The sequence below is a fragment of the Pyrus communis genome, chromosome 17 (genome assembly GCF_963583255.1).
Source record: "Pyrus communis chromosome 17, drPyrComm1.1, whole genome shotgun sequence".
NCBI lineage: Eukaryota > Viridiplantae > Streptophyta > Magnoliopsida > Rosales > Rosaceae > Pyrus > Pyrus communis.
Window position 1 is genome coordinate 3178828 of NC_084819.1, and position 27594 is coordinate 3206421.

The following is a 27594-nucleotide window of genomic DNA, read 5'->3' on the forward strand; positions in this document are numbered from 1 at the left end:
AAGAAACCGTTTGGTTTAATGCAACCACTTCCCGTTTCACAGTGAAAATAGGAAAATATCACTATGGATTTGTGTACAAGCTTCCTCGTACACAGAATGGTTATGATGGCGTTTGTGTGGTTGTAGATCGATTTACTAAGTCAGCGCACTTTATTCTAGTGAGAGAAAAGTATTCTCTGAATAAATGGGCTGAGCTGTTTATCACTAAGATGGTGAAGTATCATGGAATTCCAGTAAGTATTGTTTCGGATCGAGATCCTAGATTCACTTCTAAGCTCTAGACAGCTTTTCAGGAAGCACTTGGTACGAGATTGCTTTATTGTACGGCGTATCGGAATGACACTACTATGAAGCTTTACATGGAAAAATCGTGTCGTACACCTTTGTGTTGGTTATAGGTCGGTGAAAGAGTTTTGGTGGGCCCTGAGATAGTGGAGGAGACTACTCAGAATGTTCAAGTAATTAAGTCTAACTTGAAAGCGGCCCAGGATCGGCAGAAGAACTTAGCAGACAGGCATGCTACTGATTGAGTATATAAGGTTAATGATTAACCTTTTTACCCCTAGTTCATTACATTTACGTTTAGTGTTGTTTTGTGTGGTGTCGCATGTGTTGGACCCCACACACACACACACTCACACACACTGTCTCTATCTCTCTCGTGATTCCCTCTCCCTCTGTCTCTTCTCTCTCTTCCCGAGTCCTCCATTATTCTTCTTCTTTCTTCAATATACGGACACACACACATATACCAAATCATCATAGATCGAGGAAATTAAGGATACCTTCGAACTCGTGAAGCTCGTACGAGTGCAACCATACCATTTTCAGGTGAGAAATCCTTCGTTTTCATGTCGATTCGAGGTAGTCCGATTTAGGTACTATTCATCAACTTTTTATTGGTTGATTTTTAGGACTTTTCAAGCTTATAGGAAGCTTCTTGGGGTCCTAAGGAGGCTTGAAGTAGTTTGTTGGAAGTGTTTGGACGTAAGAACACGGAGAACGACAAGTTCAAAGTTTGGCCGAAGATTTCGGGGCTTTTTCTGGTGAATCCACGCCGAGTTAAGGGTCGAGGCAGGTATGGATGTGTTCGTCTCGTCAATACCTTCATTTTGATATAAAGTACGTCGAAAATGGTTAAGAAATGAAGAAGTTATGACACTTTGAAGTTTACCCAGAAATTCCGGTAAAACACCAACCTCTGGCGAAACCAGTCCGGCGACGCGAGGAAGAAGACGCGCGCGTAAACAGGGCGCGTGAGAGCTCCAAATTGAGTTCTAAAAATTGTCACGTGTTCGTGACGTCGTGTAGATCACCGTGGTATATTCACACACCCAAATTGAGCAACGTATAAGAAAGTTATAGACGAATGTTTGTGCGTTTAATTGATGATTTTATAATTATTCTTTTGCAGGTGAAACTTGTACGGACAACGAATGTAACCAAACTAGGCGTGAGGGTTACGAACCGGCTACTTATCTGTGAGTGGGCAGTTATTTTTCAGTATATATATACACGTATGCTTGACGTATTTCCCAGAAAACGTATTTTAAAAGAAATACAAATTAAATATCCTGTCATATATGCATCATATTTTAATATGTGCATTACCATAATTATGCATACTGTTGCATTGTGCTGAGGAGGCCCAGGTAAGCTACCTTTGAAATACATTTAATATACGTATGAAATACCATTGAGATATGATAAATTATACGATTGTGATATTATGCTGATAACGATCATGAGATATGAAGAATGATATGATAGAGATGTGATTGAAAGCTCATAACCTGCACCCCCGGTGTTAGTGCTCCCGCCCTGAGCAGGGCACAGTCCTTCACGTGATGTTCACCTCCCGCACCCCATGCTCAGCTTGGATCCAAGCTAGGTGCACAGGCTTGTCGTACAGACCACATTAGGTGGTTCCGACTCGTAGGTGACCCGCGATTATTCGCACAGCCTTCACGTGATCGTAGCACTAGAGCGTATATATACGTTACACCCAGTCCTGTCGTACAGACCACTTTAGGTGGTTCCGACTCGTGGGTAGGTTCAGTTGTTCAGTTATTGAGTTTGAGCTCTATATGCAGCCGTACAGGTCACGTTAGGTGACTCCGGCTGCCAGATGTTATGCTATTAATGTGATTTATACCTGAACACTTACATTTCATTATGAGTTTCCGACATGGCATATTCTTGAGCATGAATGATATACCCTTAAGCATGTTTGGCATATTTATACATACGTACATATGTTTATTTTCTGGGAAGTATACTTGTTTTACGGCGAGGGGTTAGTATATTCAAAATAGAAAAGAAGGTTTTGAATACGTTCGTTTTGCTGACCCACTCAACTTTGTTTTGCGCCCCTCCAGGTTTAAGATATCAGAGCTTGGTGGTTACGAGGAATCCAACGGTGTTCTGACAGAATGGACAACACTGACACACCCCATCCCGAAGGAGGGCATGCTGGCCGTCACGTGAAAGTAACGTAACCATTTACACAGTACGGAAGCTTTAAAGATACAATTTCTAAGATGAAACACCCAAAGGTGAGTCCTAATTTTTGTACATTCTGTCAGAACACCGCTGGATTCCTCGTAGCCACCAAGCTCTGATATCTTTAACCTAGAGGGGCGCAAAACAAAGTTTAGTGGGTCAACAAAACAAACTTATTCAGAACCTTCTTTTCTCTTTGAATATACTAACCCCTCGCCGTAAAACAAGTATAGTTTCCCAGAAAAATAACATATATACGTATGTATAAATATGCCAAATATGCTCAAGGGTATATCAATCATGCTCAAGAATGTGCCATGTCAAAGCCTCATAATGCTATACAAGTGCTCAGGTATAAATCAAATCAATAGTATAACATCTGGCAGCCGGAGTCACCTAACTTGACATTTACGGCTGCATATAGAACTCAAATCTCAAACTCAATAACTGAACAACTGAACCTGACCACGAGTCGGAACCACCTAAAGTGGTCTGTACGACAAGCTTGGGTGTAACATATATATACGCTCTAGTGCTACGATCACGTGAAGACTGTGCGAATAATCGCGGGTCACCTACGAGTCGGAACCACCTAATGTGGTATGTACGACAGGACTGTGCACCTAGCTTGGATCCAAGCTGAGCATGTGGTGCGGGAGGTGAACATCACGTGAAGGACTGTGCCCTGCTCAGGGCGGGAGCACTAACACCGGGGATGCAGGTTATGAGCTCTCTAAGCATCTCAAACTATATCTCAATCATATTTCAATCATATCTCAATCATATTTCATTTGTATTTCCATAGTATTCCAAACGTATTTCGTACGTATATCAAATGTATTTCGTACGTATATCAAATGTATTTCAAATGTAGCTTACATGGACCTCCTCAGCACCATGCAACAGTATGCATAATTATGGTAATGCACATATTAAAATATGATGTATATATGACAGGTTATTTAATTTGTATTTCTTTTAAAATACGTTTTCTGGGAAATACGTCAAACATACGTATATATATACTGAAAAATAACTGCCCACTCACTGATAAGTAGCCGGTTCGTAACCCTCACGCCTTGTTTGGTTACATTCGTCGTTCGTACAAGTTTCACCTATAACAGAATAATTATAAAATCATCATTTAAACGCACATACACAAACATTCGTCAATAACTTTCTCATACGTTGCTTAATTTGGTTGTGTGAATATACCACAGTGATCTACACGACGTCAGGAACACGTGACAATTTTTAGAACTCAATTTGGAGCTCTCACGCGCCCTGTATACGTGCTGCCCACGCACGCGTCTTCTTCCTCGCGTCGCCGGACTGGTTTCGCCGGAGGTGGGTGTTTTGCCAGAATTTCTGGGTAAACTTCAAAGTGTCATAACTTCTTCATTTCTTAACCATTTTCGACGTACTTTATATCAAAATGAAGGTATTGACGAGACGAACACATCCATACCTACCTCGACCCCTAACTCGGCGTGGATTCACCAGAAAAAGCCCCGAAAGCTCCGGCCAAACTTTGAACCAAGCTATCCCGTCGTCCAAATTTCTCCAACGAAGTACTCCGAGGCTCCTTGGGACCTCACTAAGACATCTACAAGCTTCAAAATCCCAAAAACATGCTAGATTAAGTTTGCATGAATAGTACCTAAATCGGACTATCTCGAATCGACATGAAAACGAAGGATTTCTCACTTGAAAATGGTATGGTTGCACTCGTACGAGCTTCACGAGTTCGAAGGTGTCCTTAGTTTCCTCGATCTATGAAGATTTGGTATATGTGTGTGTCTGTCCGTATGTTGAAGGAAGAAGAAGAATAATGGAGGACTCGGGGAGAGAGAGAAGAGACAGAGAAGAGACAGAGGGAGAGGGAAACACGGGAGAGATAGAGACAGTGTGTGTGAGTGTGTGTGTGTGGTTCAACACATGCCACACCACACAAAAAAACACTAAACGTAAATGTAACGAACTAGGGGTAAAAAGGTAAATTCACACATACGTTTTTATAATCTCGGGACGGGATGTCACAACCTACTCGCCTTAATAGAATTTCGTCCCGAAATTCATAACAACCAAATATAACCCCTAGTGATCGAAGAACAATGTAGGATACAAATCCCTCATCCGATGTTCTGTCTCCCATGTATCTTCCTCGACTGAATGATTCCTCAACAAAACTTTCACTAAGTTCACCGTCTTGTTCCTCAGAACCTTTTTTTTCCAATCGAAGATCGTTAACGGTTCCTCGTCATACGTCAAATCTGGATTAATTTCTAACGGTTGAGGAGGTATCACATCTCTATCATATCATTCTTCATTCATCAAATTCATAAAGTAGTAGATGCATTCGTCACTCCGAATGGCATCACCAAAACTTGAAATGACATTAACGAGTCCTGAAAGTTATCATAAGGGCATCCTCACCGATAATCTTCAACTAATAATATCCAGACCTCAAGTCCATCTTAGAAAATATACAACCACCTCGAAGCTGATCAAACAACCATCAATGTGAGGTAACGGATAACGGTTTTCAATTGTTACTCGATTCAACTGCTTATAATCAAAGCACAGCCTTAACGTCCATTTTTTTTCTCACCAATAAACTGGGGTTCCCCCAACGTAATGTACTAGGTTGAATAAAAACCTTTATACCCCAATTTCCAATTCTCTTAGTTCAAAAGGCAACATTCTATAATATAAGGTTTGTACCTGGAGACAAATCAATAGTGAACTCTACATCTTTGACTGGCGTCAATCCAGGTAAATTCTCAGGGAAAACGTCAGGTAAATGTTTGACTACTCCCACTTCTTCCACACTACTAGAAGTGACATCATTTAGCACTACATGAGATAAGTATCCTTAGCAGCCTTTTGATAATAATCTCTTTGCTCTCACAGCATAAATAACGGCCTGCCTCACTCCACTTTGCATACTTACAAAAGTAATCTCTAGTCATCCAGACCGATGGAAAATAACTAGTTTCCCGGAAATAAAGTATATACTCATATACGTAATATATCTTAAATTATGCTAGACAATATGAATGTATGTCATGCCAAGTATCATAACAGAATGCTCATCATCTCTATGTGAATATGATGGAATAGCATATAATCAATTCAACATTCGGCTATAAACATAGCTCATACTCTTTCATTCTAATCAACTCAGCCCTCGGCTACATATATAACTCATAATTAACTCATCATAATCAACTCAGTCATTGACTGCATATATAGCTCATAATCAACTCATCATATCATGTATATCTTGCACACATTCAGTACCACCTCGCGTGGTCTGCAACTCATCACTGTATATAACATAATATGCTCCAGAATAACATCAAAATCCACAATCTAATGGAACAAAAGTAGCTGGCAACAATACATACTCTACTATTACTGAGCAATCTGAATAAGTACGATACTATCATAGGATAACCTACCGGTTTACTTGCTTAACGAATCCACAAATAAATTATTAATATTACGGTTTGCAGCCCGCAATACTGATAAATCATCGTTGTCTCGATAAGTAAGCAACAACTCTCGAGGGTGTAATATTACTATTTTGCCACTCATTGGGAAATACATACACACGTCTCAACCGCGTTTATTTACTACTTTCTAGGCAATAACATTAATAACGTAAAATTTCTACATTATTATCAAATAGACTCTAGCTAAGTCATTAAGAATAATTATCGTACCCCTAATCAAATCCGAATAATTCTGAGTATCTTTCAGTGATGTGTGGTTAACACATCCCTGGGCTTGTTGTCGTCTCCCACAACCTCTATTAGTGTAAATACTTCGCTCATGTACACCACGGCCTAACTGACCATAATTAATAGATCCAGGAACTTGCTGGATCGGCGCTAGTTGTGGCAAAGAAGACTGCTAGGGCTTCTGTTGGCTTTGGACATAATTTGCAGTTCTATGTCCCATCTATCCACTTGTAAAGCGTCCACTGCTTTCTCGCCTACATTCTCAAAGGTGTCCATGATTGTACCTACAGCACAAAGGTACATTTCCTTTACCAAAATCACCTTGCCTCTGAGATCTGGGATTACCAATACATTTATCACTTCGTCTCTGGTCAATGGCATTAAAACCTTTGCCAAAAGAACTAGAATTAGTTTCACTTCTTTTGAAGTTCCGAATCTTTCGAGGTTCTCGAGATGACTGGCCTTTATTCTTGTCATCATTCCTCTGATTCCCATTCCTTTATTCTTCTTCATCATTATCGCTGCACATAATCTCAGAGTCCTTAATTCTTAATAAAATCTCGTAAAACTCCTTGTAATAAGTACAGTAGGTAGTGGTCGCCAAAGAACGCCACTTCTTCTTATTACCCAGCCTAAAACGACGAGACATATTTGCCGGATTATCATCAACATCCGGATGGTAATAAGGCAAGTCCGTAAACTTTCTATAATACTCATTGATCGTCAGCTTTCCTTGTCTCACATTTGCAAACTCTTGTTATCATCCATATATGCCGGAGGAATAAACCTTTTCTTAACCAATTCTTTAAACAAATTTTTTTTGTTTTTTTTTGTTTCAATCAGCTGTTTCTTCCGGTGACATTATATAAGCCTCTAGTCTCCACCTGGATGCAACTCAATACTCATAAACCAAGTAGTCGTCTTGACTTCCTTTCAAAAGACAGATTTCCTTAACTTGCATAATCCAAAACGTCTTTTCCAAATGATTAAGCCATCGCTTTGCTCCCTTAGGTCCATCATTTTTCCATAAAGTGATTCAGATTCAACTTATAAACAATCTCAAAAGGAATCCGTTGACTAAGTGACTGAATCACAATAGTATTAGTTTCCTTTAACTGAGCTATATCGGGGAAGCTAAGCTTATCTGAACGACGTGGCTCTCTACGAGGCGGTAAAGTTCTGACAGAAGACACTAGGAATTTCTCAAGATATACATGACTGCAACCTAGAGCTCTGATACCAACTGACACACCCCATCCCGAAGGAGAGAATGTTGGCCGTCACGTGAGAGTGACGTAACCATTTACACAGTACGGAAGCTTTAAAGATACAATTTCTAAGATGAAACACCCAAAGGTGAGTCCTAATTTTTGTACATTCTGTCAGAACACCGCTGGATTCCTCGTAGCCACCAAGCTCTGATATCTTTAACCTGGAGGGGCGCAAAACAAAGTTGAGTGGGTCAGCAAAACAAACTTATTCAGAACCTTCTTTTCTCTTTTAATATACTAACCCCTCGCTGTAAAACAAGTATAGTTTCCCAGAAAAATAACATATATACGTATGTATATATATGCCAAATATGCTCAAGGGTATATCAATCATGCTCAAGAATGTGACATGTCAAAACCTCATAATGTTATGCAAGTGCTCAGGTATAAATCACATCAATAGCATAACATCTGGCAGCCGAAGTCACCTAATGTGACATGTACGGCTGCATATAGAGCTCAAATCTCAAACTCAATAACTGAACAACTGAACCTGACAACGAGTCGGAACCACCTAAAATGGTCTGTACGACAAGCATGGGTGTAACATATATATATGTTCTAGTGCTACGATCACGTGAAGACTGTGCGAATAATCGCGGGTCACCTACGAGTCGGAACCACCTAATGTGGTCTGTACGACAGGACTGTGCACCTAGCTTGGATCCAAGCTGAGCATGTGGTGCGGGAGGTGAACATCACGTGAAGGACTGTGCCCTACTCAGGGCGGGAGCACTAACACCGGGGGTGCAGGTTATGAGCTCTTTAAGCATCTCAAACTATATCTCAATCATATTTCAATTATATCTCAATCATATTTCATTTGTATTTCCTTAGTATTTCAATCGTATTCCATACGTATTTCAAATGTATTTCGTACGTATATCAAATGTATTTCAAATGTAGCTTACCTGGGCCTCCTCAGCACCATGCAACAGTATGCATAATTATGGTAATGCACATATTAAAATATGATGCATATATGACAGGATATTTAATTCGTATTTCTTTTAAAATACGTTTTCTGGGAAATACGTCAAGCATACGTATATATATACTGAAAAATAACTGTCCACTCACTGATAAGTAGCCGGTTCGTAACCCTTACGCCTAGTTTGGTTACATTCGTCGTTCGTACAAGTTTCACCTATAACAGAATAATTATAAAATCATCATTTAAACGCACATACACAAACATTCGTCAATAACTTTCTCATACGTTGCTCAATTTGGGTGTGAATATACCACAGTAATCTACACGACGTCACGAACACGTGACAATTTTTAGAACTCAATTTGGAGCTCTCACGCGCCCTGTATACGCGCTGCCCACGCGCGCGTCTTCTTCCTCGCGTCGCCGGACTGGTTTCGCCGGAGGTGGGTGTTTTGCTGGAATTTCTGGGTAAACTTCAAAGTGTCATAACTTCTTCATTTCTTAACCATTTTCGACCTACTTTATATCAAAATGAAGGTATTGACGAGACGAACACATCCATACCTGCCTCGACCCCTAACTCGGCGTGGATTCACCAGAAAAAGCCCTGAAAGCTCCGGCCAAACTTTGAACCAAGCTATCCCGACGTCCAAATTTCTCCAACGAAGTACTCCGAGGCTCCTTGGGACCTCACTAAGACATCTACAAGCTTCAAAATCCCAAAAACATGCTAGATTAAGTTTGCATGAATAGTACCTAAATCGGACTACCTCGAATCGACATGAAAACGAAGGATTTCTCACCTGAAAATGGTATGGTTGCACTCGTACGAGCTTCACGAGTTCGAAGGTGTCTTTAGTTTCCTCGATCTATGATGATTTGGTATATGTGTGTGTGTGTCCGTATGTTGAAGGAAGAAGAAGAATAATGGAGGATTCGGGGAGAGAGAGAAGAGACAGAGAAGAGACAGAGGAAGAGGGAAACACGGGAGAGATAAGAGACTGTGTGTGAGTGTGTGTGTGTGGTCCAACACATGCCACACCACACAAAACACTAAACGTAAATGTAACGAACTAGGGGTAAAAAGGTAAATTCACACATATGTTTTTATAATCTCGGGACGGGATGTCACAACCTACCCACCTTAATAGAATTTCGTCCCGAAATTCAAAACAACCAAATATAACCCCTAGTGATCGAAGAACAATGTAGGATACAAATCCCTCATCCGATCTTCTGTCTCCCATGTAGCATTGCAGAATTTGAACAGTGTACGTCGTCAAAATTGTTTTCTTTAATTCCACATCATTAGGCACGTACGTCATATTCTCTTGTATAAACATGCATTCCGATTCTCGAACTTTGGATTCATTCCTTTTTCCCCTTCGTTTCTTACTGCATTAACACTTATCCAATATCAATCAAAGAAGTATCATTAAAGACTTCATGATTACCACTATCTTCTGGGAGTACTAAAATACGTGCATGAGTGAGGAATACTTCAACTGTTGAAACCTTTACTCATAAAGTTTCATAATAGTATCATTCCGATACGCCGTACACCTTTGTGTTGGTCAGAGGTCGGTGAAAGAGTTTTGGTGTGCCCTGAGATAGTGGAGGAGACTACTCAGAATGTTCAAGGAATTAAGTCTAACTTGAAAGCGGCCCAGGATCAGCAGAAGAGCTTAGCAGACAGGCATGCTACTGATCGAGTATATAAGGTTAATGATTAAGTATTCTTAAAGCTATCGCCTTGGAAAGGAGTAGTAAGGTTCTGGAAAAAGGGTAAGCTGAGCCCTAGGTATATCAGACCTTATCAGATCACCGAGTGAGTTGGTGAGGTTGATTACAGGCTTGAGTTGCCTTCAGAGCTGTCTAAAGTGCATAATGTATTTCATGCTTCGATGCTCCGACATTATGTTGCTGATCCGTCGCATGTGATACCTCCTCAACCGTTGGAGATTAATCTAGATTTGACCTATGACGAGGAACCAGTGACGATCATCGATTGGAAATAAAAGGTTCTGAGGAACAAGACGGTGAACTTAGTGAAAGTTTTGTGGAAGAATCATTCAATCGAGAAAGCTACATGGGAGACAGAAGATCGGATGAGGGATTTGTATCCTGGATTGTTCTTCGATCACTAGGGGTTGTTATTCGGTTATTTTGAATTTCGGGACGAAATTCTATTAAGGTGGGTAGGTTGTGACATCCCGTCCCGAGATTATAAAAACGTATGTGTGAATTTACCTTTTTACCCCTAGTTCGTTACATTTACGTATAGTGTTGTTTTGTGTGGTGTGGCATGTGTTGGACCACACACACACACACACTCACACACACTGTCTCTATCTCTCCCGTGATTCCCTCTCCCTCTGTCTCTTCTCTGTCTCCCTCTCCCCCGAGTCCTCTAAGCTTTCTTCTTCCTTCAAACTTGTACGGACAACCCCAAAACTCACCCAAACCATCAATCTCCGAGGAAACTAAGGACACATTCGAACTCGTGAAGCTCGTACGAGTGCAACCATACCATTTTCAGGTGAGAAATCTTTCGTTTTCATGTCGATTCGAGGTAGTCCGATTTAGGTACAATTCATGCAAACTTAATCTAGCATGTTTTTGGGATTTTGAAGCTTGTAGATGTCTTAGTGAGGTCCCAAGGAGTCTCGGAGTACTTCGTTGGAGAAATTTGGACGTCGGGATAGCTTGGTTCAAAGTTTGGCCGGAGCTTTCGGGGCTTTTTCTGGTGAATCCACGCCGAGTTAGGGGTCAAGGCAGGTATGGATGTGTTCGTCTCGTCAATACCTTCATTTTGATATAAAGTACGTCGAAAATGGTTATGAAATGAAGAAGTTATGACACTTTGAAGTTTACCCAGAAATTCCGGCAAAACACCCACCTCCGGCGAAACCAGTCCGGCGACGCGAGGAAGAAGACGCGCGCGTGGGCAGCGCGTATACAGGGCGCGTGAGGGCGCGTGAGAGCTCCAAATTGAGTTCTAAAAATTGTCACGTGTTCGTGACGTCGTGTAGATCACTGTGGTATATTCACACCCAAATTGAGCAACGTATGAGAAAGTTATTGACGAATGTTTGTGTATATGCGTTTAAATGATGATTTTATAATTATTCTGTTATAGGTGAAACTTGTACGAACGACGAATGTAACCAAACTAGGCGTGAGGGTTACGAACCGGCTACTTATCAGTGAGTGAGCAGTTATTTTTCAGTATATATATACGTATGCTTGACGTATTTCCCAGAAAACGCATTTTAAAAGAAATACGAATTAAATATCCTGTCATATATGCATCATATTTTAATATGTGCATTACCATAATTATGCATACTGTTGCATGGTGCTGAGAAGGCCCAGGTAAGCTACATTTGATATACATTTGAAATACATTTGATATACGTATGAAATACGTTTGGAATACGATTGAAATACGTTTGGAATACGATTGAAATACTATGGAAATACAAATGAAATATGATTGAAATATGATGAATTATGCGATTGTGACATGATCGAGATATGTTTGTGATATGATTGAGATATAATTGAGATACGATTGAGATATTATGCTGATAACGATCATGAGATATGATTGAGATATGAAGAATGATATGATAGAGATGTGATTGAAAACTCATAACCTGCACCCCCGGTGTTAGTGCTCCCGCCCTGAGCAGGGCACAGTCCTTCACGTGATGTTCACCTCCCGCACCACATGCTCAGCTTGGATCCAAGCTAGGTGCACAGGCCTGTCGTACAGACCACATTAGGTGGTTCCGACTCGTAGGTGACCCGCGATTATTCGTACAGCCTTCACGTGATCGTAGCACTAAAGCGTATATATACGTTACACCCAGTCTTTTCGTACATACCACTTTAGGTGGTTCCGACTCGTGGTCAGGTTCAGTTGTTTAGTTATTGATATTGAGATTTGAGCTCTATATTCAGCCGTACAGGTCACTTTAGGTGACTCCGGCTGCCAGTTATATGCTATTAATGTGATTTATACCTGAGCACTTACATTTCATTATGAGTTTCCGACATGGCATATTCTTGAGCATGAATGATATACCCTTGAGCATGTTTGGCATATTTATACATACGTATATATGTTTATTTTCTGGGAAGTATACTTGTTTTACGGCGAGGGGTTAGAATATTCAAAAGAGAAAAGAAGGTTTTGAATACGTTCGTTTTGCTGACCCACTCAACTTTGTTTTGCGCCCCTCCAGGTTTAAGATATGAGAGCTTGGTGGCTACAAGGAATCCAACGGTGTTCTGACAGAATGGACAAAAATTAGGACTCACCTTTGGGTGTTTCATCTTAGAAATTGTATCTTTAAAGCTTCCGTACTGTGTAAATGGTTACGTCACTCACGTGACGGCCAGCATGCCCTCCTTCAGGACGGGGTGTGTCAGTTGGTATCGATTGTGACATCCCACATCGCCCAGGAGAGTGATCCTTAAATGTATATTCTCATCCCTACTTAGCACGAGGCCTTTTGGGAGCTAACTGGCTTCGGGTTCCATCGGAACTTCGAAGTTAAGCGAGAAGGGGACTAGAGCAATCCCATGATGGGTGACCCACTGGGAAGTTGCTCATGAGTTCCCAAAAACAAAACCGTGAGGGAATGGTAAGCCCAAAGCGGACAATATCGTGCTACGGTGGTGGAGTGGGTCTGGGAAGCGTTCCGCCCCAGCCCGGGATGTGACAATTTGGTATCAGAGCCTAACCCTGGTCGCGTGTGTGCCAACGAGGACGTCGGACCCCTAAGGGGGGTGGATTGTGACATCCCACATCGCCTAGGGGAGTGATCCTTAAATGTATATTCTCATCCCTACTTAGCACGATGCCTTTTGGGAGCTCACTGGCTTCGGGTTCCATCGGAACTTCGAAGTTAAGCGACAAGGGGGCTAGAGCAATCCCATGATGGGTGACCCACTGGGAAGTTGCTCGTGAGTTCCCAAAAACAAAACCGTGAGGGAATGGTAAGCCCAAAGCGGACAATATCGTGCTACGGTGGTGGAGTGGGCCCGGGAAGCGTTCCGCCCCGGCCCGGGATGTGACACCAGGGTTGGAGATGGTCTTAGTGTAGATAATATTGTTTCTTAAAAAAAAATCATTTGACAATTAATTTAATTACATTATTATTCATGAAAGATATTTTTTATAACCGGCATTAGACGTATCTTAAGATGTTTTGAACGTGTTTAAAAATAGAGAAATTGAATCAAATTATTGCTAACTTATTATGAGGCACTAATTAAAAAAAAAAAGCATAAAAAATAATTATTAAAAAAATACTATTAAAATAACGAAAATGCCTCTACCTTATTTGATGCATTATTTTGAGATGCCTTTGAAATTTTTTGTCTTCGGAGCATTTTTGTTTAATTTTTTTTGTTGAAGCTTGGTGACACCAAAATACTATTCACCTTTTCCATTCTCTAAAAAAACAAAAAAAGTAGAAAATATATAATTATTAAAAAAATACTGTTAAAATGATGAAAATTGTCACATTCCGGCTCGGGATGGATCACTTCCCGGCCCCGCTCCACCACCGTAGCACTATATTGTCCGCTTTGGGCCCCAACCACGCCCTCACGATTTTGTTTCTGGGAACTCACACGAGAACTTCCCAATAGGTCACCCATCCTGAGAGTGCTTTCGTGCGCTACTCGCTTAACTTCGAAATTCCCATGGAACCCGAAGCTAGTGAGCTCCCAAAAGGCCTCGTGCTATGTAGGGATGAGAATATACAATCAGGATTACTCCCCTGGAGGATGTGGGATGTCACAAAAATGCTCCTACCTTATTTGATGCATTATTTTGGGATGGCTTTGAAGTTTTTGTGTCTTAGAGGCATTTTTGTCCAAATATTTTTGTTGAAGCTCGATGACACCAAATCACTATTATACATAAGATAGGCAAATATACACGTAGATACACCAAATCACTAGTATACATAAGATAGGCAAAATCTATTAAAATCCTTTCAAATCCTAAGTTGACTACCCCCCTATTCACTTTTCAAATCCACGTAGATAAATACATTTAAATTGTATAAGTTGTGCGTAAAACGACATCATTATAAAAGTCTTTCCCACGTGCTTGATCATGTGCAAGGAGGCTAGTAATATATAAAGCCAATGGATGTAACCTTATCATATATTTGATGGAAGCAAAAGAATGAATGTAACCTTATCATATATTTGATGGAAGCAAAATATCTTTGTACACAACATTTCTTGTGAAGACTCCCGTACATAAACAAACACATAAATCACACAACAAAACAACATAACACACTAATTATAAACAAACCACCGAAATTAGGACTTAAATTTAAACACAATCAAAGCTAAAAGGAATATCAAAGTTTATTCAAACTTTAAAAAATAGAATGAAAACATATAATTAAAATTTGATGTTAACAATTCCCTAATTTTAGATCACTTACCTTTAGTGCAAAAATCCTTGAAACAGAAATGGAAAGATGCCGAAACGTGAAAGCACAATACTTCGAAACCCTTTTTTTTCACAACTTGCAGAGTTGAAATTTTTCAAACACCTGCATTTGTCAAAGGAATTGATCACATTATATCCACTGAAAAAATTTGTTTTTCAGAGACTATAGATAACCTTTTGTTTTTTAACAGCTCTGAAGTCAATTAGTCACACACAAACGATAAATAAATTAGGCCAACACTATTTGTAACCCAAAAAAATTGCAGAAAAATCTACAAAATAGCAAGACATGAGAAATATCTGTGCATAAGAGAGAGTGAGTGTTTAACATATATCATATACCCATGGCGAAACACAAATAGAAAGTTTTCCTTTCAGTTTTGCAGCTATTCTCCCGGTTGGCCTTGGCCTCAATGAATCGTGACATTAAAAGTGGATCATAGCTTGGTTTTCTTATGAGCGACATGACGGACACAGATTAACACATCATGACACAACTTAATGATCTAACCGATCCTACACTTTCTTGCAGAATGCCAGGCAGCAAGATTCAACAGATTAATGTTATTATATTCAATACGGCAATACCAAATTGTAAAGTGAACTCTAAAAAGTAAGGCCTATGCTAGACATTTGTATTATATAGCAACTTCATTTCCATCACAGAGTACACATCATTGAACAAACTAAGAAGATACCTGTTGTAAATCCAGAAGCTTTCTCTCAAGATCTTTAACAGCATCATGTCGCTCTTGAATTTTGGCCAAAGTGTCCATTATCTACAATTTGATACACAATTTTGGACATGATCAATCTTAATCAGAAAATTAAGTGTTTCAACAACCCAAGCTAGAAGAGTTGGGAGCTTAAAATTAATTGTTCAAGATGTCAAAAGATTTGTCAAGTTTGTGAGAGAATGCACAATTTCGATAGTAAGAAGTGTTTATTTGGGGGTAGAGAATAAAAAAGGAAATTTGACAAACCTGGCCTCCACCTTGTTCTTGGATTGCCATCCGGAAAATATGTTCACTGTATTCTGTCTTGATTAATCTTTCAATTGTCTGTACAATGTTAAATAATTAGAAACTGAGCTTTCACATTGGTATAGATATACCATAATTTCAACAGTGCAATAAGTTTTACCTCTTCATCAGCTCTTACGCTCGTTACTGACATTCACAAAATGCAAGAGAAATAAACTATAAAATCAGATCATAGAAATTCAAGTAGAAGCTCCGGAAATAGCAACCACTGATGAGTGGCAAGTGAGGGATTCAAACCTGTAAAAACTCGCCTCTCGACAACATCACGATACTCTTGATGGATGGTGTCCCTTAGAATCTGCATGTTTTAAGTTAAAAAGTAACACTATTTTATCGATTAAAATTTGCATGTAACACCTCAAAAATATTAAGATTATATGGTATGGAGTCGGACATGGCGAAAAATATAAAATTTACAGCAGAAAGATGCTTAGAAGCATCCACTATGAGAACTGGTCTGCCGTTAACATCAAGAAATTCGTGTACATTAGTTTTTTCTGTTTCGGCTATACCCTGCACGCAATCACAGGATTAGGGAAGTACCAAAAACGAAACTTTAATCATAATTGCATTATTTTTCTGCTTCAAAGGGGTAAAAAAAATCTAAAATGAAAGAAATTTCCCCACGTAAAATGTAAGTGACAGAACATGTTCAAGCAACAACTAATGCAAATTATGCAATTGAGCGAGCTAGTGAAGGATAAGTATTAACACACATAAATTATCTAATTTGAAGCTCATATCATGCGCAGCAAACCAAAACAAACAATTCAACTGGAAATTTGAAATTCAGATCAACCAAAACAAACCAAAGTCACTTACCATGGAAGATTATCACAAAATCGCATACTAAAATTTTATTAGATTTGGCATATACCTAATGTCTAAGGGATGCAATCACATTGCTTGCAGCAACAGAATAACATATACTTCAAAATTTCCTATTCTTGGCTTCAATTTAATATCAATTTTGTTTGGACTGCTATGAAACTACCACCAATCTCGAGCGAACACGGATCAAACCCTAACATTTCAAATTTTCCAAGATTTCAAAACTTCTATTTGCAGGCATAAATCACAAAATAAACACCAAACCAAAGAAGTCAATCACTAAGAAGACGTCAAAAACCAAAATCAGATGCCAAAAATCCATAAAATTAAAAAAATTAAAATATGGGTTTTATTAATCAGGTAGTGAATCACTACAATACCACGAATGATGCTGAGAACTAAATCAAACAACAGTAAAAATTAAACCCTACTTCTTTTTTTTTTTAATTCGAAAAAAGAAAGAGGGTAATGATTTTTCTTCACAAACCTCTCTAACCCAATGAAGGGCGCTCCTATCAAGTCCTTCAGTGACATATCTCTTCTGGGTTCTTCCTTTACCTGCACAAAAAATCAAAAAATTAAAAACCCACAAACCAAAAACTAAAAAAAAAAAAAATCAATTTTTTTTTCTCCACAGGTTCTGGCAGAGAAAATTGGAGAGAAAATTGAAGAGATAGGTAGAGAGATCGTTAGGAGAGGATCAACTTTCTCTCTTGGGCCGAGACCAAATCCCTGCAGGGATTGGCCGGAATCAGCAAAACTCCGCCAAAAAACGGTCACTGTTCTAGGCTCCAATCTTTTAACACAGTTGATTTTGAGGTGCGGGTATCATATCAGATGGCAGAGGGTTCTGATACGAATCTATAGGCTCCGACCTTGCGCGATTTCGCTGCCGTATGAAAAAGTTATGATGAAATGAAGTTTTTGGAGTGGAAGAAGGAGGAGAAGAACAGCAGTGCAGCTGCTGATCTGCACGCAGGGAGGAAAGTGGCTTGTTTGGTAATTTTAATGGCAAAATTATGATTTAAAATAATAACTATTTAAAAATACTGTTTATATGACGAAAATTTCCCTGGATTATTTGATGTATTATTTTGTACTTCTTCTGAATGTTTTTGTTTTGAGGACATTTGTGTCCAAAATGTTTTGTCGAAGAGGGTGACCCCACAACGGGCCACTGGCTTTATATATTAAAGATATATATTACATACAGGGTAAGCAAATTAGGCATATAATTTTCTTAAACTTATTGGTAAATTATTTTGAATTTTATTTACAACAATTTACCAACAAGGCATATAACTTTCATTCAAGACTTCCTCAAACACGTTATAAGTGCACAATATAGAATTGCACCAAAATACAACGTAAATAACACAATTGAGTCATTTCAAAGAATGGTATACTTTCGAAGGAAATTATGGTCATATATGTTCCAACAATTTGAAATAGATTACTTCTGCCAATTTTTTTTTTATCATTGTTCAACGGTATATAATGTACCCACGAAGGTGACAAGATTAAATACTACAGAATACGTACAAATTTTCATAAAAGAAATATGAAAAAAAATATATCGTAATCACCTGTTTAAATGTCCATATTATTATCAAATTCATTGAAGATGCAATATACGGCATGTTGTTTCAAATTATCTCTATTGCAGTTGAATGATGTATTTCAAAACAAAAAAAGGTTGGATTTTTCTGATTTTGGATCTCTTTCCAGAAGCGTGGGTAACTATTGAAATCAGTGATAGAACCTGGAATCAATATCGTAACGTCTGGATTAGAAACGTCTGAAAAGATGTCCAGAGATAAGGATAGTTTTCTGAAAACGGCTGTTAAGTCTGGATTTGAAACGTTTGGGGTTAATGATGATTTTCTGGAAACGGCTGATAAGCATAAGTGGCATAAGCATGATACTATTTTATTAGTAGATCAATAGTTTTCCAATGTGACTACACATTTTTAAATTTGGACTTTTATTGGATGTTTATAGATAAATGAGTTTTTGTCAAATGATCGTGAATTGTAAGGGCTAACATCTAATGGACCCTTACAATTATTACAAGCAGTTTATGTATTATTCCTCCTTTCTCCTTCATATATGTTATGTCCTTCCTCTTTCTCCTCACCATCTTCATTTTTCTCTCTACGAACAGGCTTTTAGTTTTAAGTACATATACCTAAACTATTGCTAGATATTTGTTTGCTTGCCAATTTATACGTCTTGTACTCTTGAATGGCACATTAGACAAAAAGAAGTGCCCTATTGAGCTGGCGTTGCCTCTAATGAAGTTCCTCTCAATCTTATGTTGCCAGCATTCGTGGCGAAGTTCATGAGCATCTATAAGGCTTTCCTCATTGAACCGTTTGGCTGAACGCTGCACTAGCGTGGTTTCCCGTCGACCTGAAATGTATTTTTTCAACTTGATGGCAATGAATTGTACTCAAGAGTTGGGTGTTTATCGTGTCAGTTGATGTTATGAACGACGTGCATTGTCAGCATCGTGTAATATGGTTTCATTTTTTTCCTGTTTTTCTCACTTAGTTTGTAGAATTGTTAGCATTAGACAACTTTGGCATCCTCGTGTTCAGAAAAAAATTTTAATGCTTGAGTTGTGATTTCATCAAGTCTTGGTAGGAAAAACTGGAATTGGCTTAAATCGAGATTGCCTCAACTTATTAGGCACATGAGGAACCGACCTCAATCGAAATCCCAATCAAAGACAAGTTTGAAAAGGGGCCTTAATCTCATGCTTTATCCCTCGCTTTGCAGCTTAAGTCATTTGAAAAGGCATACTACACATCTGTTAATGCTTCATTTGCGAGGGTAACTAACATGTTTCAAGATTGCTCCCATATGAATGCTTAACAAATAAACACACTTATTTTGAACACACTAACAATGTTTGATATTATTGCATCTCATTAATATGTTTGTCCAAGAATAATGATGTATTGTTATTCATTAAGATCACCATTTCATTCGCTATTATTTCATACATTTTATCAAACAATTTGAGGGTACGTATGAAGTCAACTCTAATCTTCAAAACAGCAGCATCCAAGGTATCCATGAACATTCACCGAAGTTCGGAGGGTCAGCACCCAAAATATCCATGGACATTCACCAAAGTTCGGAGGGTCAGCTGACCCCCTGCCTCTCAATGCATCCCCCACTGCTTGGTGGAAAACATTCGGAGAAGATCTTTTCTCAAATTTTCTCATTTCGTTTTCCATATTTACCTTTTTATTCAATCTCACGTGTGTGGCGCGTGACTCATTTTAACGGAATTGATGAAAAAGACCATAACTACACGTTTTGAAGAGTTAAGGGACCAAATGATCATAGATTTTTAGTTAAAAGACTATTATTCGAATGGGCTAGCAATAGTGTATTTGCTGATAAAAGACTATTACTCCAATTAAATGCTTCAAAATAGTTGAGGGACCATTACTCAAATAAATCAATTAATCTACACTGTATTTACCGTCGGATGAATCCAACGGCTATAATAAAATAGATGCCCCAGATTAGGCCCCACACACAGAGTGGAATTTCGCGCCACTTTTGTCCTCCGGTGCTTTTCTCAATTTTTCCTTGCCTGATTTCTCCAAGTGACGGCAGTGAAGACTGAAGAAGAAGATGCTGTGGGTAGACAAGTACCGACCCAAAACCCTAGACCAGGCAATTGTCCACCAAGACATCGCCCAAAACCTCAAGAAACTCGTGCGACTCTACCCCTCTCTCGTCGATTTCAATTCCCAATTTCTACGATTTCATAACCCTAACTTCTTCTTGTGCAGGTTGCAGAGCAGGATTGTCCCCATTTGCTCTTTTATGGCCCTTCTGGCTCCGGCAAGAAAACCCTCATCATCGCCCTCCTCCGTCAGGTTTTCGGTCCCAGCGCCGATAAGGTCCCAATTTTCTCATACATTTTCCCGTTTATTTGTTTTGACCTTTTGGGATTCAAATTATTGATCTTTTTCTTTTGGGTCTTCTGTCCACCTTTATATATTTTGTTTTGGTATAAAACGAATCTTCAGAACTAAAACGAAACGAATTTAAACATGCAAGGATGGATTCCTCCTTACAAGTCAATCACAATCCGAAAAGTTTGCATCTTTTTTATCTTTTTGCGGTTCCAGTAATGAGCAATTCGTCCTTATAAGTCAATCACAATCCGAAATTTTGTTGGTTAGCATTTGAGAAATTTTGTGTTTGTGGTTGGCAGGTGAAAGTGGAAAATAGGGCATGGAAAGTTGATGTAAGCTTCACCTTCTTTTGATTGATGGGATTGATCATTGTTGCAACTTCTGTAAAAATTGTTGCTTATTTGTCATTTTGGTGAAAAGCTGTGTTAAATTCCTGTTCATTGATGATTACTGGCCATCTTTTATCCCATACGTCGAACATGCTAAAGTATTATGTTTATGAGCCATTTCATATCCGAATAATTAATTATGAATTCAAATTCAATTTCAATTTTCTCCTCTTTATGATTCATTTCTCATTTCCTTGTTCAGAATGCATGGATTGGTTTTTCTTACCTCTATTTGTTCGCTTCTTGAAACAAAATTAGGTGCTTACTTTTATTTTTAGAGAAAAGCCTCCATAGAATTGGAGCTGTAGGATATATTTAGATCTCTTACATGATATGGCAGAAGGACACTGACATCTCCAACCTTTGTGAGCATATTATGTTAACCAATTTATGTATCCTTTAATGCTCACCTTATTTCCAGACATTTTGGGCCTATACAATGTATTAGTAACGTTATTTATATTTATGAAAGATTATTTTCCTTTGAATATCTCCTTGTTCAACCTAAAACTATTGTTCAATGCGTTTTGAGCTCCTTATAACCGGTATTTGATTAAATCTTCCACTTGCTTATTCATTTGATTTTTCTTGCATTCAATTTTAACCATAAGTTTTTTTCCTATGATTTATTTATAGGCTGGGAGCAGAACCATTGATATAGAGTTGACTACATTGTCAAGCACAAACCATATTGAATTGAACCCCAGTGATGCAGGCTTTCAGGACAGATATATTGTCCAAGAGATAATTAAAGAAATGGCTAAAAATAGGCCCATTGACACAAAAGGGAAAAAAGGATATAAAAGTAAGTTGAACTAAGTTTACTATCCTATTATTTATGAATAAAACTTATCCAGTGTATACGTTTGGAAGTATTTCTTTTGCACATTCACTTGAACAGTATGCAGTATTTCTTTAGAATAAATTGCTTGTTCATCTTATGGTTTTTTATTTTGTTTTCTCATCCTTTTCACAGTTCTGTTCAATAGGCATTGTATCTTTCTCTCTCGTCCCCATTCTAAAAACCTAAGAAAACGAAGAAAATGCAGCTGGATGATCAACAAATTTGGTGTTTCAGTCTTTAAGATTTGTGTGCTGATAACATGTCCTCTTTGCAATGCCAGTCTTAGTGCTGAATGAAGTTGACAAGCTTTCAAGAGAAGCGCAGCATTCTCTTCGAAGAACTATGGAGAAATATAGTGCTTATTGCCGGCTAATACTATGCTGTAACAGTTCTTCAAAGGTTACTGAAGCAATCCGGTCTCGGTGTTTAAATGTGCGAATAAATGCGCCAACAGAAGACCAGGTTAAATTTGCTAGCATACAAATTTTAGAATTTGATGTCATAAAGTATGTTGACTCCCACTATCAATTTAGGTCTCATTCGATGGTTTCATGTGAAACTTTTTGTGCCAGATTGTTAAGATATTGGAGTTCATTGGAAAGAAGGAAGCGCTGCAACTTCCTTCTGGATTCACTGCTCGTATAGCTGAAAAATCAAATAGGAGCTTAAGGAGAGCTATATTGTCAATAGAAACTTGTCGTGTCCAACAGTTGAGTGCCAGAGTTCTAATTGGTCATCCGTTGTGTGAAGCAGTTTTTTTCTTTCTATGCGCCTATGCACCTTGCAGGAATAGCACAGGTTCTGATGGCTAGGGTCTTCCGTACTTTTCATGTGGTTGTAGGTATCCCTTTACAAGTAACCAATCAATACCCCCAATGGACTGGGAGGAATATGTTTCTGAAATCGCCTCTGATATAATGAAGGAGCAGAGCCCAAAAAGGTTTGGCTCGTACAATATTGACATATATTGCAGCATTTTATCTGGAGTTTGAAATTGTTCTAGTTCAATGGTCAAATTGAACTCAAGAAAACACTGTAAAATGTGGAAAGCCATTGGCTGGCCTATTTGTCTAGTAGAGGCTGCCCCCATTAATTGTTTATTTTCATTCATCATTTTTCTTTCACAACATATCCAATTGAACTTTTGTAGATGCTTCATTAATTGGGTTGCTTCAAATAGCCAATTTCTCTCTTTTTTCGTATTTTTTGTTTATTAGTTACCTAAAGGAAGAAAGGAAAAAGAAAGCCGCTGTGTATTGGCTACATTTCTCTAAGTTTATTGCTTCAATTAAAAATAAATAAAATCATTGGCAGCTTAAATATGGGCTTCTTATGCAAGATCCGTAGAAGGTCCATCGTCATGTAGTATTTTCCAAACTAGGTATTGGACCTTCGAACCCTCTTTGCATGCCATTTTAAGAGCATGCCACCTTTCTTGTTCCTCATTCTAATTCTTGGATCTCTCACCGTGGAGGCCCACAGATTTACGGTATGCATGTCACTTATTTACTTTGCTTGTAATGAGATTTTTATGATAATCATTTTTAGCATCTTCTAGTAGTTGGACTTTGGTTTATGAATGAAGATCATGATGTAAATTCAGTGAATTCTTGTGAAGAGTTACTTTATTATTCTTTGTTGCTTGCGGTTGCTATACTTTGCCATTAACCTTTTTCTTGTATCTTACTGTACCACCTTGGATGCACTATTCTTGGAATACTCTTTTGATCAACAAAATAACTTCTTCTTTATCACGTGCCTTATCTTTTGTGATATCTAGATGCATGTATGAATCATCCATCTTCCCCTCCTTTGCAACATTTCATGGATGGTTAATCTGCCATTAGATGATTGTCAGTCTCAATTGGCTTTTGTGGTTTCTTTTTCTGGAATTGAAGCAGAATAGATTCCACATAGCCAGATGTGACAAATTTTGATGCATCCTCATAATTCAGCCATCCAGTTTTGTATCTAACCTCCCATGATATCTTTCAAATTTTTCACTCTTTCAGCTAGATGATGTGAAAGTGTTGGATATTTTGAATCTAAGGTCATGATTATTAAAAAAGGCTTTATTTTCCCACCAAGGGAGATTTTGTAATTGCGTGAAAATGGAGACCAGCAGGCCCTTGTTTACAGTAATGCGATCATCTAATATGAAAGGATTTGACAAATTTCTTTTTTGTTATGTTGTTAGAAGATCCTTTATTTAATTCATTATGGGATGTCTGAAGTTTTTCCTTATATTTTTGTAGCTATATTCACGATTAATGAAGTAGGGTTGGTGATTCCTGGCTTCTCATTTCGGATCTTCCACTTTTTCCTAAAATTTTCTGATAAAAAAAAAATATTCTGTTTGCTTAAGGCTTTATCAGGTGCGGCAGAAGCTGTATGAGCTACTTCTAAATTGTATTCCTCCAGAGATCATCTTGAAGGTACAAATATTTTCCTTTACTATTGTTTTCTATAATTTGTTGCCCTACCTTATTTGTTTTAGGGTTTTTTTTTTTTATTTTTTATCCAATTGTTCTAGGGTTTATTAAGTGTGGCAAAAATTTTATGAGCTACTTCTTAGTTTAGTCCCACGGAATAATCTTCAAGTGTTCCCTTATTTTCGTTTCCACAGTTTTTGCTCAAATTAACTTGAAAGTTATATTTTCTGTTTTCTTAGAGGCTGCTTTGTGAGTTATTGAAGAAATTGGATGCAGAACTGAAGCATGAGGTCTGCCATTGGGCTGCATATTACGTAAGTATAATCACTTTCCATACCCTTGGTTCCGACTTGAGTTCCTTTTGCACAATGTGGTTAGATCAAGTTTATATTGACCATCTCTGCTTATTATGAGCTTGCATCTGTTGTGCTGCAAATCAACGTTAGCATACCACGACCACAAAAATTATGATTAGCATGCTGACGCCATCACATTGGTCAACAATTTAATAAAGTTTTACACATTTGGTATTTCATATCATAATGTCCTAATAGTCATTTTCCTTCATTTTTTTAAAATCTTTCCCACCCGCTTTACATATTATGGTAAATGATAAAATCCCAAGAAGACAATGCAGTTAGGATATCCATGATCCATGGTTGATTTGGTGGATTCTTCTGGTCGTCATCTGATGTTATTGTACGGTATTGGGAGCTAGGTTGTGGTTGGTTATACATATATCAGTGTATTAAATAGTGTTTTCGTAGTGCGTGGAATTTCCGGGTTTGTTCGCGAGGCGTTCAAAATTTTCTACATGTAGTTGATTTGTGGAGTTCCCAAATAGCATACGCTATTTGATCAAAGTGTATGCAATTGCAATTATAATTCGGCTGAATTGTTGAAAAGGCGTACATTATCATGGATTTGAGCATTTGGGCTTAGGCCTTCCACGGTAGTTTGAACTAATGGGATAGCTATATACAGGAATCAGGCAACCTAAGTTTAATACCGTCTAGTGTAACACTACTGCTACACTAGTGTGAGAGTTCAATATATTAATATTACACTCACGAGTTCAATATATCGGTACACACTCGGTTTCCAGCCCAAATATATTGGTATCATGCTCACTTTTGCCGGCCTACTATGGAAGGCCTTAGTGAGACCAATAAAAAGGAATTATTAGGTTTATTTTTTATTAACACAATGTATTATTTGTATCATAATACTTTATATTCCGCAAGGCGTAGTGGAAGCCTTAATGTGTTGACGCATAAGCTTTTCAGAGAATATCCTTGCATCTTATTGTCCTCTGGGTCTACACTTTTGTAATCTCGTAGAGTTATCTTTACATTGCATTTCTTTTTTGTTTACAGGAACACAGGATGCGTCTTGGGCAGAAAGCAATATTTCACCTTGAAGGTACTTCTATCTCTCTGGATGCAGCATGAGATTATGATAAGTATAAACGAGGAAACCATACACGTTATGTTGGTTGCTCTGGATTAATGGGTTAAAGTGTTTTTGAAATATACTTGACTGGAAAAAAAAAAAGGGTATTAGAATACCTTCACATAGCGAAAACAACATCTCATTGCATATAAGGTTTCATCTATTTTATGTGTGCATGGTAAATATATTAGATTAGGCAGCACTGAGTAATGTTGGATGCTGGCTTTTTATAGCGTGTGCGATATTGTTTTTGTATTCGTGTTTTTTGATTTTTCGTTTTGAAAAGAAAAAGGATTGAAATGGACGAAATGATTATAAACCTAGAACTAAAAACCATTTACAATTAATACAAGCAGTTTTATGTATTATTCTTCCTTTCTTCTTCATACATGTAATGTCCTTGCTCTTTCTCCTCACCATCTCCATTTTTCTCTCTACGAACAGGCTTTTAGTTTTCAGTACATATACCTAAACTGTTGCTAGATATTTGTTTGCTTACCAATTTAGATAGAGGCAATTTGCAAGTGAGACTACTTTATTGTACTTTCCCCGCAAGGTTACTTTTTTGGTCATCAGGATTCATTTAGGTTAGTAATTACAGCTTCCCCTTTAGCATATGCCCTTCAAGCAGTTATAATGGCATTGGTTACATGTATATTAAATATCAGACTCCCTTTTCCGTTACAACGGTCAGAATCAAGGTAGTTTTGATAGATTCTAGCGTCTGATGATCTCTCTCTCCCTCCCTCACACACGCACATGCTTACATACATTTCTCTATGCCTGTGGGGGCTTGTAACGACACATTAGACAAAATGAAGTTGCCTATTGAGCTGGCGTTGCCTCTAATGAAGTTCCTCTCAATCTTATTTTGCCAGCATTCGTGGCGAAGTTCATGAGCATCTATAAGGCTTTTCTCATTGAAGCGTTTGGCTGAACACTGCACTAGCATGGTTTCCCGTCAACATGAAATGTATTTTTTCAACTTGATGGCAATGAATTGTACTCAAGAGTTCAGTGCTTATCGTGTCAGTTGATGTTATGAACGACGTGCGTTGTCAGCATCGTGTAATACGGTTTCATTTTTTTCCTGTTTTTCTCACTTAGTTTGTAGAATTGTTAGCATTAGACGACCTTTGGCATCCTCCTTTTCAGAAAAACTTTTGACTTTGTTTATGCTGCATTTTCCTGAAAGATTAAGATTGTATTGGAGAAAACATTATTTTCCTATTTAGGTTTTATTTAAATTGTTTGTTATTATATCTCTGTTAGTAGTATTGTTTGGTCTATTGTTCTTAAAGCAACATGTTAACAGCAATAATTAGCATGTTGGGATAGTCTCGAACACGTTTAATATATTAAGAGGAGAAAGTCTAAGCACTCGTTTGGTATCTAAAATTGGATTAGCACGGTTAACTTAATATATTTATGGTATGTTGAAGGATTCGTTTGGTCACCTGATTTGTTGTCCGAGAACTTGACTTGAGTGTGATCGCACGCAACGTGACATATGAGGATGTGGAGAGTTGTGTCATATCAGATGGTATCACGACACAGATGTGTGAAGGAAGAAAAATGCAGGCGAGACAGTTGGCGCATTGACGTGAGGCAACTGCCCGTTTGGCATTAGCGGCGGTTGCATTGGCGTGATTGAAGGGTCTGGCTGGCCAGATCTGATTTAAAGGCAGTTGCTAACTTGCTATCCCACTTGAAAGAGAAACA

The 27594-nt window shown here is 38.3% G+C and overlaps 2 protein-coding genes across 2 annotated transcripts; one reads left to right on the forward strand and one right to left on the reverse strand.

Annotated features, from left to right (window-relative positions):
- Positions 1 to 15010: 15010 nt before the first annotated feature.
- LOC137723243 (syntaxin-132-like) lies at positions 15011 to 17788 on the reverse strand. Its single transcript, XM_068462399.1, has 7 exons — positions 17520 to 17788; positions 17302 to 17372; positions 16221 to 16496; positions 16084 to 16109; positions 15924 to 16001; positions 15639 to 15719; positions 15011 to 15043 (listed from the first exon to the last, which is right to left on the reverse strand). Exons 3-7 carry the CDS (start codon positions 16285 to 16287, stop codon positions 15011 to 15013), a joined length of 285 nt encoding a protein of 94 aa, XP_068318500.1. The 5' UTR covers positions 16288 to 16496; positions 17302 to 17372; positions 17520 to 17788.
- A 2618-nt stretch (positions 17789 to 20406) lies between these two features.
- LOC137723025 (replication factor C subunit 3) lies at positions 20407 to 27134 on the forward strand. Its single transcript, XM_068462179.1, has 11 exons — positions 20407 to 20549; positions 20627 to 20737; positions 21055 to 21087; positions 21781 to 21949; positions 22269 to 22450; positions 22561 to 22697; positions 22830 to 22928; positions 24354 to 24423; positions 24660 to 24734; positions 25797 to 25842; positions 26751 to 27134. Exons 1-11 carry the CDS (start codon positions 20466 to 20468, stop codon positions 26807 to 26809), a joined length of 1065 nt encoding a protein of 354 aa, XP_068318280.1. The 5' UTR covers positions 20407 to 20465; the 3' UTR covers positions 26810 to 27134.
- The last annotated feature ends 460 nt before the right edge of the window (positions 27135 to 27594 follow it).